General features: G+C 59.9%; 1 protein-coding gene across 1 annotated transcript in view; it reads right to left on the bottom strand.

Annotated features, from left to right (window-relative positions):
* Window positions 1-18,526, bottom strand: part of FAM163B (family with sequence similarity 163 member B) — a 28,191-nt gene that overhangs the window by 2,184 nt on the left and 7,481 nt on the right. Inside the window, exon 2 of the mRNA XM_002920698.3 lies at window positions 517-632. Coding sequence (XP_002920744.2) covers window positions 517-609 — 93 coding nt within the window. The 5' untranslated portion in view covers window positions 610-632. The remainder of the gene's footprint in view (window positions 1-516; window positions 633-18,526) is intronic.

Here is an 18,526-nt window from a genome sequence, read left to right as displayed (position 1 = left end):
CCCCCACGCGCACGGTGGCCACACTAGGGGGAGCACGCTCGGGCCAGGCCCCCTCTGAGCGCTGCAGGGAGGCACGGGCTGGTTTCGTCCCCACCGCAGCCGGAGGCAGGCGTGAGAATCATCGCCATTTTGCAGGTGGGGAAACTGAGGCACAGAAGGGTCAGGCAGCCTGAAGACGGGCACTGGGCGGTGCTGCCTTGCCCTGCCCTTATGGCTTCCCCTCCCTTCGGGGAGACGTGGAGGGCCCTACGGTGTGGCAGGGAAGGGAGAGCGCAGGGGCGGGGTGGGGCGAGTAGCACAGCCCAGGCGCTCACCCCTGCTTTCCAGCTTGGCAGCTGTGTGCCTCTTGCTAAGTCCCTCAGCCTCCCTGAGCCTCAGTGGCCTCCCCTTGCAGGGAGTCCGGGAAGCCCTGGGTGAGGTGAGCCCGCAGGACCCGACCCTTCCCCTCTTCCCGGGCCCCAGCCCTCGCGGGTCGGGGGGCTCCCCCTCGCACCCCCCTCCGCGCCCCGGGAGTACCTGGAGCCGGCAGTAGCACAGGACAGCAATGATGCAGAGCAGAATCACAGTCGCCAAGATGCCCCCAGTGATGACCACTGTCCCGGCTGTCATCCGCCCCCTTCTCCATCAACAGCCTGCAACACACGCCACCAGCCTTACTGCACCCTTGCTTCCTCACGGCAAAAGCAACCCCGGCCAGTTTGGAAAGTTGAGGAAACTGGCGGAAAGGGGAGCTCAAACACCCCGGGGCATGCGCGCAGGAGGCAGGGGCAGGAGGAGACCCAGGCCGGCTCTGCCCTCCCTCCCCGGGGGCCTGGCTTTCACATCTGGGGGCGCTGCTGCTCGCGGGGCTCGGAGAAGAGCTCGTGAGCACATGCTTCAGCGCTCAGCGTAGCACGCGCTCTGGGAATGGCGCCCTTCCAGCCTGGCTCTTGCGAGCTCACGCATTTTTAAATTCACCCAAACACAGTCAAGCTGAACATATGGTTTTGTAACCGAACGAGATCATCCTTATTTTTCCATATCATTACATTTTCTTCTGCGACATGATTTCTAGGCATATTCCATCATATGACATAACCGATCTGTTTTCTTTAAAATGTTTAGTCGGGGTAAAACACATACGCGGCGCTCTGCCATCGTCACCTTGTTACGTGCGCTGCTCAGGGACGTTGAGTACCCCGCGGCGTCGAACAGCCGCTTTCCAGCACTCTCGTCGTGCACGACTGAAAAAACCAACCCTTTTTTGATATTTAGGTTGTTTACATTCAAAGGAAATACTCGAAGTGGGTGTTTTTCAGGAATTGTTCTCGTAGCTAAGCGATCGGAGTCATCCAAGCCACGGCCTGCTTCAACGACTCTTTGCGGATAAATTCTTAGAAGTGGGGTTTCTAGGCCAAAGGACAGGTCCTTTTGTAAACGCTCCATCACGGCGCAAATCACACAGACACAAGCAGAACGAACGTGCGTCATGGGCTGTGCTGTTAGCTGTGCCGTCCGTCCAGCCGGGCGCCGATAAACCCGTTCTAGAATCAAAGCGCCCGGCCTTGTAGCCGTCGCGGATGCCCGTTCTCACTATGGCCTGGCTCCAGTTACACAGGTTTGACAGCCGGCTTGCGAAGTTCCTGGATGGCTAGCAAGCGTCTCCCACGAGCCAGGAGTCGCTGGCTCCAGCATACCCGGCTCCAATTCGCCATCCCTCTTTTGCAGGGGCAAGGCGTGGAGGCAACTGAGGCTATTAAAGGAAATCCCAGAGCATATCAGTTTCGTGCAAAATCTGACAGATGAAGACTTTAAAAAAAATACCCAGTCTGTGTTCAGCTTCCTTCCATCCGCTCCAAAATGTCTTTTTACAGTTGGTTTGTTCAAATCAGGATCCAGTTGCGTTTGGCTCTTTTGACTCCAGAACATTTCAGTTCCCTGCACTCTCCTCGCCCACTCCCCACCCCAGGTTGTTTATAGAAGAAACTGGGTCATTTCTCTGACAGAATTTTCCATGTACCAGAGCTGGCTGGGTCTCCTCGAGTGGCGCTGGGCACGCTCCTCTCTCACTGCTTCGTCCTCTAAAATGGCTTCCTGTCCCATCACTTTCAGGGGCAGAGACTGTGTCCCTCTCGTTGTCACGTCGAGAATAACGGGTGGGGTCGGCTGCTGTCAGCCCAGTTCCTGCACTGGAAAGTTCCTTACTGGCCCTCCACCTCATTGATCTAGCAGCTTCCGGGGATGGTTACCTCGATCCATTATCTCATTAGGGGCTGCAAAGAGTGACTTTTCACACACTGTCTTCTCTTCTGCATTTATCAACTCTGGTTCTTCTCTAAAGAACTTTCCCTAATACCTACACGGTTATCCTAAAATACAGTTTGCAGGGGAAAGGTCCGCATGCTGAGTTTTTTTTTTTTTTTAAGATTTTATTTATTTATTTATTTAAGAGCTTGAGCAAGTGCACAGGCAGGGGGAGCGGCAGAGGGAGAAGCAGACTCCCCGCTGAGCAGGGAGCCCGACACAGGGCTCGATCCCAGGACTCTAGGGTCATGACCTGAGCCGAAGGCAGATGCCCAACCGACTGAGCCACCCAGGTGCCCCCGGATGCTCAGTTCTTTATCAATATTCAGAACACGCTGGCTCCCCAAGAGGTGTGTGGTGGTTTCCTAAGATCACTGTGCTCTCACTGATTTCTATATATTTGATGTACTTTTTGATGTTCAAATGATCCCATCGGGACAGTGGGTTTAGGGCCCCCTCCATGTTCACTCCTGTGTCATTTTGATGGGACCCCCACTGATCCCTGAAAATATTTTGCTTTTAGATACAAAAAGTCCCAGCTCATCTTGACCTTGGGACCGACTGTTCGTCTCTGACAGCCTGGGTCTGCTCGTGGGAGGTGGTTGGTAGAGAACATAGTTTGAGCCCTGAGGTGCTAGGGTTTTCATTGGTTCTAGGCTTTTTCAGACACCAGAGCCAGGGAATACTTTTTTTTTTTTTAAGGAAGAGAAGAATAAAACATGAGTTTATATTGACTTTACTCCTTATTTGTTTTTCCCTATTATATATAATAATTTAAAAATAACATTACCCATAATTTTACTAACACATCTACTGAATGGAACATGATACTTATTCGATATTCTTTTTTGTTCTTACCCCTCAGGGGTGGACAGTAAAGAGACCGTCTCAAGGTCACTTGATATAATTCTTAGGATGGTTTTCCCACCAACTCGATACCCAGACTCATTTATTCTAGTTAGTTCTTACCTTCTTTTTCTTTTTAATTGACTTAATTTTGCCTTTTAATGGTAGAAAACATTTGGTTCCAAAGTCAGAAGCTTACAACCAGGGGCATGCAGAGAGGTCTCCCTTCCCGCCTCGTCCCTGCTCTGCCCCAGAGGGAATAAATAATTTTACTTAGTTCTAGGTATATCTTCCAATTGCTCCTTTCTAAAAATATAAGAAGTATGTACTTCCTTCCTTCTCTTAAGCTAAAATGGCATTCTGTATCTACTTTCTGCCCCTTCCCCGTCTCACCAGGCTGTCTATCACTGCATGGGACACATGTGCCCTGGCCACACGGAACATGCCCAGGGACCCCTGCAGAGCCTGGCTTCTTTTCCGGGCTTCGTCGTGCTCCACAGTGCGGGTAAGCCGAGCTTACTCAGTCAGGCTCTATGGGGGAGTACTTACATTATCTCCTACTTTGTACGGTTACAGGAATGCGCAATGAGGAGTTTTATGGTGTGCACGTTTCTAAAGTTTTTGATAAACCTTGCCAAAGACTTGCTGGAATCTGGGCCCATTTTTCCCCTTCCAGGAATGTGTGAGAATTGACATGGGATTTTCATTCGGAGGCTCAAGATCTGAGCAGCTAGTGCATGGGGAGGGAGGGGCCGGGCTGGGCATGAAGGCCAGCACCGTGTCTACAGACGGCGCGGAGCGTGGCCACGTACTGACATGGACAGTCTTTCCCAGGCAACACTCTGCTTCGGAGGCAAGGCTGGGGTGGGAACCCAGACTCGGGGCAGACAGATAGACAGACAGCATGGCAGGTCTGGACAGACCCAAAGTGATGAGACAGCGAGACACAGACTCACAGACAGCTCCAAATTCAGACAGAGGTGCAGACAGGCAGATGCAGACAGGGCCCGAGTCAGGAAGACACAGCACAGGCCACACAGACAGACAAAGCAGGAGCCCCGGGGACCCCCACATTCCTGGGCACCCTGCCGGGCAGCTCCCACCCGCCCCGGCCCCCGGGGGCAGCTGAGGCCAGCTGGCCCGCTGGCCCTGCCAAGGGTGCAGGCCGACCTGGGGCCGGATCCAGGGAGCTGGGTGTGCAGGCGAGGCGGCTGGCGGGGGGATGCTGGGCAGGGGCCAGGCCTGCTGTCCAGATGCATTTCATGCTTTTCGTTGAGGTGAGGCAAAGCAAAGCAGACAGCTGCTGGCCCGACTCCCCCACACCCTGCCCTCCTGTGGGGCTGACAGGATACGGCAGCCCACCTCAGCCTTGCCCTGAAGTGGCCAGAAAGCGGCAGGGGAATGGACCCCAGGCAGCTGTGGGAGGGGCAGAGCAGGCACTGGGATCCTGACTTTGCAGACCCTCGAGGAGTTAGGTTCAGAGAAAAGCAGGGCCATTACCGGTGACCCAGCCAAACCCCAGCGCACCATCAGCGTGGGCTGGTCCATGCACACCATTCTGGCAAACAGGCCCCATCGCGGCCTGAAGCCATACAGGCCCCACGGCCCACCACCTGGAATCCAGGGCCTCCCAGGCCCAGAAGGCATCAGCCTCCCCCACGGTCCTGCCCAGCGCTTGTCAGGCAGGAGCCCCGGGTAGACCCCGCCGGTGTGGTGGGTCCCATGTTTGAAGATGAGCAAACCAAGGCCGGCAGAGGTCCCGGCACTCATGGTTTTGGGGTCAGGGTCGAGGTCAGACCTGCCATATCTTCAACATCTTGGGGCTGAGCTGAGCCTCAGTTGCTCCCACCGGAAAGCCCTGCAGCCCGTGGGTTTCAGGGCGCTAACCAGCCCTTGCTCTCCTCTCTGAGCCTGGCCCTGGGCAGTGCACTTGTACCCTGGCTCCCAGCCCTCTGGCCTTGGCTTGCTGGGGTCAGGGTGGACGGGTGTCCCAGGCTGAGCCAGTCCTTCCCTCTCTCCCCAGAAACGAGTCTGGGACCCCGCACTGGCCAGTCCCCGCTGGTCACCTGCCCCGAGGCAGAGACACGGCTGCTCTTAGCCACGTGTATGGACAGCCCGAGGAGCTGGTCCCAGGCGGGCGGCGGGAGCGGAAGGACGCCGGTGCCCAGAGGGCCAGGCTGCGGTCCTGACTGGCGGGAGTGCCTCTCCCTCCCCGGATCCGCAGAGTGACTCATGCTGTGAATGTGTCACCTTGCCTGAGTTTCTGCCTTTTAAACCCCAAAGGTAAGTATGTTCGTAGTCATCAGTGAGGGAACTTAGTCAGCTCGACAGAAGTCAAGAGAGGTCGTGCAGGGATTAAACTCGGCTGGGCAGTTCATCGCCCAGCTCCCAGCACCCAGCAGACCCCCTAGAGCCAGCCTGGCTCTCCCACCAGCTAGTTGCAAGATGGGGCTTGCTCCGTGCCTCAGTTCTCTCCCGGGTATGGTGACGAGGACGTGAAGGTTCCCGCCAGCCGATATACCGTGCCCACACTGCTATTGTGAGTATATGTGTCCCTCCCTGGCCCTAGCTCCTCCGTCAGGTCCGGAGGACGCTGGGGAGTGGCTGTGGTGGCCACAGGGCCCTTCTCCGGCATCTGAGATCCAGGAAGCCCCTTGCTCGGCCTGGCTGTCGGGGCCCCTCCAGCGGCAGGCAGCCTGGTGGCGTGATGGGAAGGGTGCCGGCGCAGGCCAGGCGCCCAGGGCTGTCAGCAGCCACGGCTCCGACACCCGGGCCACGTCCAGCTGGAGCGTCTCAGCCTCGCTCTGCAGATACACGCATGCCGAGGGGCAGCGACACCCGCGGCAGGCGCCAGTCCCGGGGCCAGGCCCTGCCAGCAGACGCGCACGCCGCTGGCAGCTCTGCTGACGCCCCAGCCTGACATCAGTCCACAGTTAACTCCGAACAGCCCCTCCGAGTAACACGGCCTCCCTCGGCCCCACCCTACTGCCACCCCTCTGCCCTGGCCGCGCGCACCCCCAGGATGCCCTTCCCCCTGCCTTTCCAGGGCCCACACTACCATCAGGGCCCACAGCATGTCACCTCTTCCAGGAAGTCTTCCTGAACTTCTCTATCCTGGAAATGCCGGTGCTGGGATGTCCCCCTCCTCCACTTAGCAGTGGAGGGTGGGGACAGAGAGGCTGAGGCCAGTGTGGGGAGCAGGCGTGGCTCACCCATGACCTCACACAGTGAGTTAACGGAAGAAGAGCAGCCAGACGCCTGGTTCTCCGACGCTCACACCTGCCACCCATGCTGGACCGTTGCCTTTCAGACCTCCTTCCTGTGCCTGGGGACAGCCCAGCCTGACACTGCGGTGACGAGACTTGAGGGGCCCTCGTCCTGCCCAAGAAGGGCAGCAGGTGAGGAAAGTCCTGCCGTACAATTGCTGATCACCCTGGGTCAGAGACCTCTCTCTGGGCCTCAGTTTCCTTATCCTGTAATAGGGGTATGGCAGGGTTTAGACAGCAGTTCCTACAGTGAAACATCGAGGTTTGTACCTTTAACCAGCCCAGCCTGCTCGGGGCTGGGGTGACTGAGATGCAGGACAGAATCTGAGAAGCACCAAGTAAGACAGCACCAGCCACAGGTCCTGGCAACAGGTTAAGATGACGTCCCCCAGGGTGGGCAGAGAGCTGCAGACACGCTGGGTGCACGCTTCCCTGGGAGCCTGGAGGAAACCGGACTGACCCAGTGGCCCCTGGACACTTGTGTCCCGAGCATGGCTATGCTGAGTGCCCAAGAGACCAATGGAGGGCTTTGGGGGGCAGGGCTGGAGACAGGTGGCCCTGCACTGGGGGGACCCCAGGGGGCTCCCTGGAAGGAGGGCCTGGCTGGGCTGGAGGAGGAAGGAAGGGGACGGCTGTGGGAGGAGGGACAGCAAAGCAAAGGCTGGGAAGCAGAGAGGTGCTGGCAGACCCAGTGACAGCCTGGTGGAGGTCCCTCCTCGGCTCTCCCTAAAGTCTCCACCGCCCTGCCAGCCAAGATGGTTTGGCCGGGATTGTGCTGAATTGTTAATCTGCCCCCTGGGACCATAAACGGTTTTAAAGCTTTATAAACGGCTTTGCTTCCCTGTCCCCACCCTCGGTTTTTACAGGGACAGGCTGTGAGATGGGACCCGACTGTGCACCCCCAGCCCCTCCCCTAGAGTCTGTGCGGAGGAGGCCGGGCAGCCAGTCCCCCTGTGGGCGGGCGGGGCGGGGGGAGTCAGCGGCTTTATGAGCTCCGGTTGTCTCCCTCCCGCGCAGGAAGACCAAACGGGGTGGTGTCGGAGGCGGGGAGCAGGAAACACCTGGCGACAGAGCCAGACGCCAGCCTCCACCTGCCTCCCCCCCATGGACCCACGGAGCCCCCTCCCCACCACCACCTTCCTCTGGCAAAGACCCCCGCGGGGCTGCCACCTGGACCACACGTCCCGCACCAAGTTTCAGGCTCCTATTTTCCTCTGTTCCTCTTGCACCGCCCTCCCCACCACCCCAGCCCCGAGCCTTGCAGGGCGCAGGGCATGCAGCAGCACCTCAGGAAGGCTTCTGTCCGCTGCGTTCACCTGAGATGCCCGGTGCTCCTTCAGGAGCCAAGGAGAAGCCAAGCCCGGTGTCCTTGCGCCCCGGCCGGGCCTCTGGCTCCTCTCGACCAGCGACTTCCAAACCCGCCAGGCACCAGACCTTGGGGGCACCTGGGACACACACAGATGCCCAGGCCTCCCTGGGTCCACAGGGGGCCTTGGAATCTGCTTGTTTAACAAGCAGCCCTTCCAACCAAGCGATGATGGCGCCACTCCCTTCCAGATGGGGAAACCGAGGCTGGGGGAGCCAGGCGGAGGGTCCCGCTTCCCCGCAGGCCTTTCCCCATCCCGCTGTCTCGTCAAGGGCTTATGGAGAGCCAGCCCGCCTTTTCCTCCACAAACACATCTGTCTGGTTACAAAAGCTCTCCTGCTACCTGGAAGCCCAAGGGCCCCGTGGTCCGCGAGGGAGAACGGCCGCGGAGTTCCTGTCTAGACCTCCTCCACATTTGTTCCTAATTTCACGCTCCGCGGGCTCCCAGATCCCAGTGTTTGGTAATAAATAGACAAGGACGTGCTCAGCAGCACTGTGGCTGGTCTCAGAGATACTCTCCAGAGCCTGGCTGGGCTGGGCCAGGCTGGCGGCGCGGGGGCCTGGCGGCCTGGAGGGGTGGTTCCCAGCAGCCCCTGGGGATCTCCTCTCCAAGCTCCCTGAACCGCAGGCCCACCTGGTGAGGGGCCCAGCGAGCCAGGCCTGTGCCCGCCACCACGTGGAGGCCAGAGAATGTCCAAGGCGGGGGTGGGGGGGATGCCCGGTGCTGCCAGGCACGGCTGGGGAGCTGGTGTTCAGGAACCCGGGGATGCCCTGGGACCGGGCTCCTTGAGGAACCGCCAGGAACAGCATAAGACGCTGGCCATTTCTGGGGTTCACAGACTTCCAGACGTTCTCCCCAGACCCCCACTGAAGAGCCCCCACCCAGGGGTCAGCGCTGGGAGAGCGGGGTCTGGCCTGGGGTTTCCAGCTCTGTTCCCGCTACCCAGCCCAGCGCACACAGTAGGTGCTCAATGCTCAGGGGAACTGTGATGAGTGAGTGTGGGGGACTGGGAGCGCTCGAAGAATGGACTGGAAATTACAGGACAGACCCAGGAAAGGCCAGGAGCATGCCAGTGGTGGCAGCAGCGGTGGCCTGTCCAGCTCCTTTCTCCCCTTGCCTCCCCCCTGGAGGGTGCCCCCCACCCCCACCCCAGGCCACGTGGGAAGCAGGGAGCCAAAGATCTCTTTGCAAGATGACCCCACCCACATAGTCCAGGGATAAACCGAGGTTGGCAAAGGCAAGCAACCCACCGAGCAGGCAGGGACATCTGGTCTTGTGTCCCTTCCAGGCCTATGCGGATGTGGCTGAAGCTGCAAAGGGGAGGCCGTGCACTGTGGGGAGAGGACTCTGCAGACCCTAGGCCCTGGGTGGCTGTGGGGCCTGGGCCATGGCCAGGAAACTGGAGGGAGCAGCCCTGCCTGCCCCACCTGGACTGGGGAAGAGGGGCACCTCAAGCTGGGTGGCCTTCCTGTCCCCTCTGGCATGGTCCCCAGGCAGTCGCTGTCCCCTTCCTCAGCAACCTTTGGGAAGGCAGAGAGCGGCAGGAGGAAGCCCCTCCTGGCCTCTGTCATGGAGCCACGCCAAAGCCACCTGGGTCCTCCCGGTCCTTTGGGGGCGGTGGGCAGCACCCAAGCATGCCAGTGGAAGGGCCAGCCTGTGGGGCCCTTTTATGAGGCAGGCCACCATGCTGTTCATTGCCCCCAGGGCCTGCTCCAGAATTAGTTCAAGTCTGAGCTGTCACTGTTGCAGCCGGCCCCAGGGGCCCCGCCTCAGCGCACTGTCCTGCTTGTCCAGAAGAGCGGATACTCGGGGAGCACGGAGGCGTGGGGTCACGTAAGCCTGGCTCCCCCGGCTCTGGCTTTGTGGGGACCAGGCTCGGTGGTGTGGAAGGCTGGGAGCGTGCTGCTGTCGCCTCTCTGTGCAGACAGGTGGCTGGGCCCCCCGGAGAAGGAGTCTGACCCAGAGTCACCCTGGACATCTGCCGTAGAACGAGGGCTGGGCACAGGCCAGTGACACTGAACTGCCTTCTTGGGCCCCGAGGTGGGGGTGGGGCGTGGGAGGAGAACGAGGCAAGGCGCCCATTGTCAGATGTTGAGCTCGGCAGTGTCTGGCCCTGGGGCCCCAACGGCCCCCAGACCTCTCCTGTCTGACGCCCCGTGGTCCAAAAGACGTACGTATGTTTCAGACGCTCACAGTTCGTGCCCAAGCGACTCCAGCACAGCACAGAGGCTGCCCAGGGGTTCCCACCCCACCCTCCTGCCCAGCTTCCCTGCTGGGGTTCCTCAGCCGGTCTGGACAGGTCACTGCCTCCTTCCCACATCCCAGGTGGCTCCCTAGTACCCCACGTTAGTAGGAAGCCCGCGATCCTGTCCCGAGCGCCCTCTGAGCCTGGCGGGGCGTGAGATTCCTCACCAACATCTCTAATCCCTGGCACAGTCTGAGCGGGTTTATCATCACCCGTTTTACAGACAAGGAAACAGAGCCAGAGAAGTGCACAAGGGGTCACGTGGTTCGGGGGGGCAGCAGGGGGTGAGCTTGGGGGTCCACCCCAAAGCTGGTGTCTTGTCTTTTCCCTCTTCCTGGCTGCCCCCCACTGCTTGCCTAAAGGTGGGAGGGACGGGACAGGGGCGCGTTCTCCTCCTTGTCCCATCGGACTACAAGCCCCATGAAGGCAAGACTCCGGTTTGCCACGTTTCCGCCGCCCTTCTGTCACTAGGGGTCAGCACAGAGCAAGGATACAGTGAGGGCTCCGAAATAGGAGGGGTTGGAATGGGGTTGGGGTCCAGTTGGCAAGCTCCCAGTGACCAGGCCCTGAGGTTGGGGAGGAAGGAGAGGGGTCTCACCACGTGGCCCTCACCTCCTGGACCTGCCTGCCCCCCATGTCTCCGGGGCAGGTGGGAAGGGCGAGCCCCAGCTCTGCTGCAGGTGGGCTGCCTTTTTCTCTCCTGTAAGAGTGACAGTGGGCAGAAGCTGGGTTTGCAAAACCTTTTCTGATGCTTGACGTAAATTTCTTTTTCTGTCTTCAGCTTTCTCTTCTAAGGACGGAGCGCTTCTCCCGGGCCAAGGTCAGAGGTTGGGGGTGCACAGGACGAACGGAGTGTGAGCCGGCGTCTGTTGGCGCGGTCGGAGCTTCTGTTTATCAAACACGCACCATGTCCCAGTGCTGAGCTGAAGGCTATACCCCTGATGTCACTTAACCCTCATGGGCACTCTCACCCCAGGCCCCGTGAGTGTCCCCATGCAAAGACAGGGACACTGAGGCACGGAGAGCACGGTGCGTCTGGGTCTGGACACGAGGAGGAAGCACAGCTAGGCTGTGCCCATCCAGGCGTTGCCCATCCCTGCGGCTCAGCACCCTGAGTTTGACGAAACGCTAATGACGTTCAGTAGAGCCCTCGTGGCCTCAGCCTGGTGGAGCGGAACAAACAGGGCTCGGGGTTGCTCAGCCGGGATGCACCCAACCCAGGGGATTCCAGGCCCACCAGCTAGTACAGGGCTGGGCTCCGCACCCCTGGGCTGCACAGCTACCCAGAGCAAGGAGGCAGGCATCAGGGCAAGGCCTGACAGTGGGTCCAAGGGGGGTGGGCCTTTCTGCTGGAGGTCTGTGCCCACACCATGCCGGCCACCGCGGACAGTGATGTGTGGACCTGGAGACCGGTGATCGCTAAGGCATCCAGGTGGGTTAACCACACCCACTTCTTTGCCTGTTTGCTTCTTTGACACGTGTGTTATCTAGTCTGTGTCTGAGACTGGCCCCGACTGTTGAAGACCCCTGTGTGTGCGGGGCCGCTGGAGCAGCACCCGTGGGTTTGGGTCGAGAGAGGACCTGGATGCTTCGGTCACCTTTCAGAAAGCAGACGTGCAGGGATCCTGCGAGAGGCCCCGGCTCGGTTCTCGCCCTGCCCTCCCGCTGCACCGTAGAGGCTCAGTCTGGTCCCCAGCAGCCGGGGCTCCGAGGAGGGCAGGGCCCAGTCCCCGGGTGTCCTGGTCTGTCCTCCAAGCACCTGTTCAAGTGCCTCGGACCTGCCGGGGGCCCACTGGGTCTCCTGCTCTGCCAGGGTGGGCGCAGCATCTCACACAGCTCCCTGCGCCTGCGGCTCTTGGCTCTGGCCCCTTCCCCGCCCCTCACCCCTCTCCATCCCTCGTTTAGGATGGGGTGCCCGCATTCTGCCAGTGCCATGTGTACCCACACTCCGCCGGGCCAGCCCGGGCCCCCACCTCCACTACAGGATGGCTACGTATGCTGGTCTCAGGTCTGGCCCTGCCCTACGGTCCCAAGGCTTGGGACACCCCTGGGGCCACTGCTCACTGCCTCCCAGGTGGCTAAGACTTTCTGGTCCTTTGGGACAGTGTTCAGGTCCCGCCTTCTGCGGGGAGCCTTTGCTCCCTCTTCTGCGGGCCTGGCCCATCTTCTGTGTCACGAGCTGCTTCTTCCCAGTCGTCCTGACTGACTGTGGGCTCAGTGAGGGCTACACCATCGGCCTCATCTCGACGCACAGGCCTGGCAAACAGCAAGAGCCCCATATATGCCTGTGGAGTGAGTCACCAGCCAAAGCAGCGCCCTTGGGAGCTGAACACCGGGGGAGGGAAAGGGGGAGGGGAGACTTTGGAGCCGTAGGTGAGTTTCGGGGGAGAAGATCAAACCAGCTACAGAGGGGCTCCTGCGTAAGGACAAGGAGGGGAGAGACTGAGGAGACCCTGGCCATATCCGCTCCTGCTCCTTGTTCTGGCTGTGTGCCCTGGGAAAGCCCGGGGTTCCTGCATCCGTGGTGCTGTGGGCGGAACGCACACTTCACCCCATCCAAGCCTCCTCCTCATCATCCTTGGGCTTCACAGATGAGAAAACCGGGGCTCACGGAGATGGTGTCACTTGCCCCAGGGTCGCACAGCCAGTGAGAGGCAGAACTGGGGCCTGGCCAGGGCGTGGGGGGCTTTTTCAGAAAGGCTGGCTGCCCCTGGCATCTCTCAGGATTTGACACGGACCTCGTCAACCACGGGCAGCTGGCTGGGTGCCACTCCCAGGGCCTGGGGAGGGCCCGGGGGCGCTCGGCCCTCTGTCCCCTGTGGGGGTGGTGAGTGTTTGCAAGCAGTTCAGGGCAGAGGGTCAGAGCAGGGGTCAGGCAGGCTTCCGGGAGGAGGCAGGGTAGGGGGTGGTCGGGAGCCAGCTCCCCGTCACAGAGGGCCCAGCTCTTGTAGAACAGAAAACCAACCTCTCTGCCCCCAGGCCTGCCTCTGCCCTCCTCGGCCACCAACCTGGCAGCCTTGCAGACAATCAGCGCCGGAGCCTGCTTCCCAGGGCCTGTGACTTCTCACTCAGAGCACCCCCAGCGTCGCCTGGGAAGCTGGTGAAACCAGATTCAGGGTCCCACCCAGACGCACTGGTCAGGAACGCTGGGAGCCTGGGCTTTAACGAGGCCCCCAGGGGAGCGACAGGCTGGCACTGTCAGGACCATCTGGGCAGCCCATTGCCCAGCCCCACCCCAAGCCAAGTACGTGAGGGGCCCCGGGGGGCGGGGCAATGGGTTGGGAACGCAGACACCTGTGGATGCCCAGTGTCGTCTGCCACGCTGGAGGTCCCCCCAAGGGCCCGGGCTGCACTGGAGGCGCCCCCCCAAGCCGGGGGGCCCCAGGAGGTTCACTGCATGGCCCTCCCTGGTCTAGGAGCTCCGGGGGACTGTCTCCGTTCTGCAGGGATGCAACCTGCCCAAGGGCAGAAAGCAGGGGCGACATCCCCATTGTGGCGAGGCCCTGCTCTGTGGTCCAGGGGAGACCCCTGTCTCAGCTTGATTTCCTCCCTTACAGCCAACCTCCCTCAAATCCTGTCCCTTGGCTCCTGAGGAGCTCAGCAGCCCCGAATCGGCCGCCTCAATCATGCCCTTTGCGGTCTCCTAGCCCAGGCCGCCCTCCGCATCATCTGAGCTGCCACGGCTGATTACATCTGTTCTCTCAAGGAACCCTCACCGCCGCCACCTGCGGCCCAGCTCCAATGCCTCCTCCTCCAGGCAGCCTGCACTCATGCCAGTTGGTGCTGGCCTCTCCCTCCCAGTCCTGGTGTGCCCGGGAGTCAGAAAGACTCGGTGCGAGTTCAGACTCTTTGCCTTCGTGTCAGGGTGACCATAGGCCTTGGCCCCTCATCTTTAAAACAGATGTCTCCAGCCCCCTCCCTCCTTCCTCTCCCCCTCCCTCCTTCTTCCTATCCTCAAGCATCCATTGAGTGCCGGCAGTGTGCCAAGCGTGGCAATGACTGGGACCAGGGAGCAGGACTGTCAGGCCAGATGCGCACACTTGACCCAGAACTTTAAATGCTGCCTGTGGTCTGGGGGTGACAGCAGCCTCGACGGAGCCCACATTGACCTCCTCTCTTCATATCTCTGTTCAGAAGCCCGTGACTTCTCTCCTCTCAGGCCGTGAGCTCTGGGGACCGGCCCGTCTCAGCACCCAGCTCAGGGAGCTCGGGAAGCGCTAAAGAGGTGAATGCAGACATATGAGGTGAGGCCGGGTCCAGAGCGCTGGGGCATTTCTGAGAGTCTCTACTAACAGGTATGATTTGGATGATTTTTTAACAAGACAAGGCCCCACACGTGGACCACGCTGTGTTTATTTTCCTGTCGTGTCTCGTGTTTGCACATTCAGAGCCATGGTTCTCCTTTGCAGGCACCCCCAGCACTCCAGCCAAGTACCCCCCCCCCCCAGAACTCAGGCATGCGCATGACTCTCCTGGTCTAGGCCCAAACATCTGGGTGCTCCTGACCCTCTGAGCTTGTCCCTGATTCACTTCCTCACCGCGGCATTTGCTGTCCCTGCCATGCTTCTGAAACTTGTCTGGCTAAGAGGCTCGCTCCCTAGGCCTCCCAACCACACGCTGCATGGTCTTACCTCTAGGACGCTGCTGGTGCCGTTCCATGGGCCTTGAACTCCCTTTCAGTTCTGCTCATTGAAATCCCTGGCTATCAGTTGCAGTCTGGTGCCCTTTCCTTCCTGAAATGCTTTCTAGATCGTTCATCCTCACTTTGGGATGTGCACCGAGTCTACCTGAGGTCAGAGAGAGAACCATTGGAGAGGATTCTAGAGAACACTACTCAACGCTCACACGGGTCCAGGAATGGTTCCTGTCCCCGCTGTCAGAGCAGAAGTTCCTAACTCAGAAGGGCTGCACTGAGTCCTGCTCTGGTCCTGCCCAACGAAGCGTAAAAGCTCGAGCTGAGAGAATCAGACTGCTTCCAAGTAACAGCCACGTCCCAGAACAAAGACGGCAGAGAGGCGTAGGGTGAAATCCGCCACATGCGGCATCCCGTGGAAAGTCACCGGCACAGTACGACCCATAAGGAGGAGAGGAGTCAATCCGTCGGAGCTAACCTGGAAATGGCACAGATGACAGGCTTAGGGGGCAAGGACAGTGAAATAGTTCTGACAATTGTCACCCCCGTGGCCCGAACGCGGGAGGAGAAATTGGGCGCGTCAGGTAGAAACACAGACGACGTTAGAAAGAAGCAAACCAAATTTCTAGAGTTTAAAAAAAGGCTCCGGTTCCTATGACAAATACGCCGGATGGGATTGACGTCAGGTTAGATGCCGTGGAAGAAGTGGGCTTGGAGATGTGGGGAGGAACCGCCAAAATGAAACCACAGAGAGACAAACCCTGAGCGAGGGGGCAGGGCTTTGGGAGGTGCGGGGGTGCCCGGCGCCCGCGGGACCCACTTCCCCACGGGGAGGCACGTGGACAGAGGGCCGAAGAGAAGAAACAGCGGCTGAAACTTAGATCCCAAACACCCCACGCACCAGAAACTCCAGGAGCGTGCAGGACCCGTTCTGAGCAAATTGTCTAGAACCAGCAACGACTTGAAAATCGAAGGGAGAGACAAAGGCCCACGAGCGACAAAACGGGAGAGTCGCTCGGACATCGCGGTGAGAGCAGTGGGCGCCAGGAGACAGCGGGCGGCGGGTGTAAAGTAGGGACAATACACCAACCTACAATCTTCTGTACAGCAAAGATCTTTCCGAAATTAAGAGGAAATAAAGAGCAGCCTGGGTACCATCTCCTCTTCTTGACTCCCAAGTCCCGGAGGGCAGGGCCGCAGCCCGGCTCCTGGCCAGGGCACGCCCTTTGGATCTATTGCTGGAAGATTCCTATTTTCTCATTGGGTCTGGGTCTCCAGCAGCCCAACCTGAGCACGGGCTGAGGAGTCCTGGGGGAAGGATTCTGTTCATGGGATCGGGTGGAATCTGGCTTGTTTTGGGGGAAGCCCAGGTAGAGAGAGCAGCGGCCCTTCAGGGGCTCTCCCCACGGGGGACCCCAACATCCTGGCCCCAGGCCCTGCAGAGTGAGTGGAGGGGGTGCGAGGCACGTTCTGTAGGACAACCCTGTGCCTGATATTCCCCTCCCCTATCCCCACAGGAGGGTAAAAGCGGAAGAGAAATCCACATCAGGTTTTTGAAAACAACAAACCAAACACACACGCGTCCTAGCGGTTCACAGGGTCACCGCAGTTTCCACGGGCGCCGTTGGACGCTGCATGCACGGAGATGGGCTCTCCTCAACCCGGCACGTTAGGGCCCTTGGACCTGGCTGCTGGACTGGAGGGAGCGAGGGAGGGAGTGAGCCAGACTGTCAGCTCTCTCCCCAGGATGGATTCCGTGGCTACCCAGAACACCACCTGTGTCTTGACAGCTCCCTGCTGTTTAGGACGAATCTTCAGATACCGCGTCTACCCCGAGAGCAGCCCCGTGAGTTAGGAAGACAGGAGTCCTCATCCTTATTCACAGGTGGGGTTACCCAGGGAAGGGGGGCGGTGGAGTGAACGGCTGGGCTGCGGCCGCACCTGTCCAACTCCCAGGACTCTTTCCTGTGTCACCGCCTCAGGCGACCCCACACACACCGGCTGCCCGGAGATCCCTGCTGCAGCCAGGACAGCCCGGAGCCGATGGGGGGCCTGGGCCAGCCTTGCCCTGCAGCCATCAAGCAGTGCCCCCTCCTCATCCCGGGGCTGTGCGCGTGCAGGTGTGGGTATATATCGTGAACCTTAGAAATACGAGAGCCGGTTATTTTACTAGCAAAATGGGTATATTCGGGAATATATATGTACATGGAGTTGCAGTTCGTACCTCTGGTTTTGCAGTCCCTCGCATGTCTTGACTTGCAGGTCTCTGCTGTCCCTGAATAAATACGTGTGTGTGTGTGTGTGTGTGTGTGTGTGTACAACAGATGAGCCCAGGCACAGGTGAGTCGAGCAACTCGGCGGTCCCAGAGGGACTGGCTGGACGGTCCAGCGGCTGGGGGTGGGCTGTGGGCTGCCACCGCCCCCATCTGGGCACTCCCCTCGGGGTTCAGATGCCCTCCAGGGGACCTGGCACCTACCACAGAGACCCTTGGATCCCTGCCTTTGGGGTCAGTGCAGCTCATTTAAGGCAGGCCACCCTTCTGCCCTGGGGCTCCAGGCAGGGTCTCCAGTGGGGTGGGGAGTCAGAGGGCGGGTGGGCGGGTGGACAGCCAGAGGGCTACCAGAGCCTGGGAGGGGAGGTCCAGCCGAGGTGGTGGAATGGTGGACTCCCAGAAGCTGAGCGCCACACAGCTCAGAGCATCAGAACATCTGAATAACGATGCTTGGAATCTAAGAGTCCCCCACTTTCCCCCTTCGGTTGGGAAGGGACTTCGAACGTGACCTGGTCTAATCACCTGTTCAACGAACCTGATGGAGATTTCCCTCTGGAAATCGCTGTTCATCCAAGACGGTCAACCCAGGGGGCTGGATACACACCCTCGGGGAAGGGAGGGAGTGGCACCCCCTCTGGCTCCCGGCCACATTCCAGGCTTTTCGCTCCTCCCTGGGGGTCACCTCAAGTTCTCTCCAAGTACAAGCCAGGAGGGCCCCCAGGAGGCCCCACCTGCCCGCGCATCTGCTGTCCTGGGGGCAGAGGCCTCCGAGGGCAGCTGTCAACCCTCCACCCGGCACCCCTCCCCCATTTCTTCGTTCCTCTGACGCAGTTCTCGGCGCTCGACAGCCAGCCAGGCGGGCACTGGGCACGGACCGCGGGCACGGACCGCAGACCCGCCCCGGCCCCCTCCGCGAGGCTCTGCCACGCAGCTAATTCAGTGGCGCCGTTAGAAACTTGTGGGAGCAACTCTGCCACCCTAAGCAGTCTTTGGTGGCCCGGGCTTCAGCAAAGACCCTGCCTGAAGCAATTTGTTTTATATCAACTTCCCTTTGTAAGAAAACTGGGCTCAGCCATTTTTCAGTGAGTGTAGGCGTGTTGTTGAAAGAGCACGTCTTGCAGATTAAGTGATTTTCTTTTTTTTTTTTAAACCAGTAGTTGTTGTCAATGAAGAATGGTAGCATTAACCCCGGAGGCCAGCCTCAGCACTGCCCCCGCCACCACATTCCTGCAGCTGGAGAATGCAAGGCGGCTCCCGGAGCAGACCCCGCTGACCCCCCGAACGGCTTCGCAGCTGGCCGTGCTCCTGCCACGCTGGCTTACTTCTGTTTCTGGAACACTCTGAGCCCCTCCCTCCCTGAGGAGGTTCTGAGCCATTGGAGGGGCGCTCCTGATGGGAAAAAGAGATGTCATTTGTGGCTCTAATGCTGGGGTGTCTCAGTCCAGGGAAAGGCCGGACAGAAGCTGCTCCAGCCCCTGGCAGACGAGGTTGGGCCTCAGAATGGCACAAAGGCTTCCGGCTGTCGGACAAGTATCTACCGAGAGCTCCCATCTCTGTGCCAGCACCGTGCCGGGTGCTCGGCTCACAGGTGAACAGCATCAACAGGTGGCCTC

The sequence above is a fragment of the Ailuropoda melanoleuca genome, chromosome 7 (genome assembly GCF_002007445.2).
Source record: "Ailuropoda melanoleuca isolate Jingjing chromosome 7, ASM200744v2, whole genome shotgun sequence".
Lineage (NCBI taxonomy): Eukaryota > Metazoa > Chordata > Mammalia > Carnivora > Ursidae > Ailuropoda > Ailuropoda melanoleuca.
This window is presented reverse-complemented; position numbering and strand designations above follow the sequence as displayed.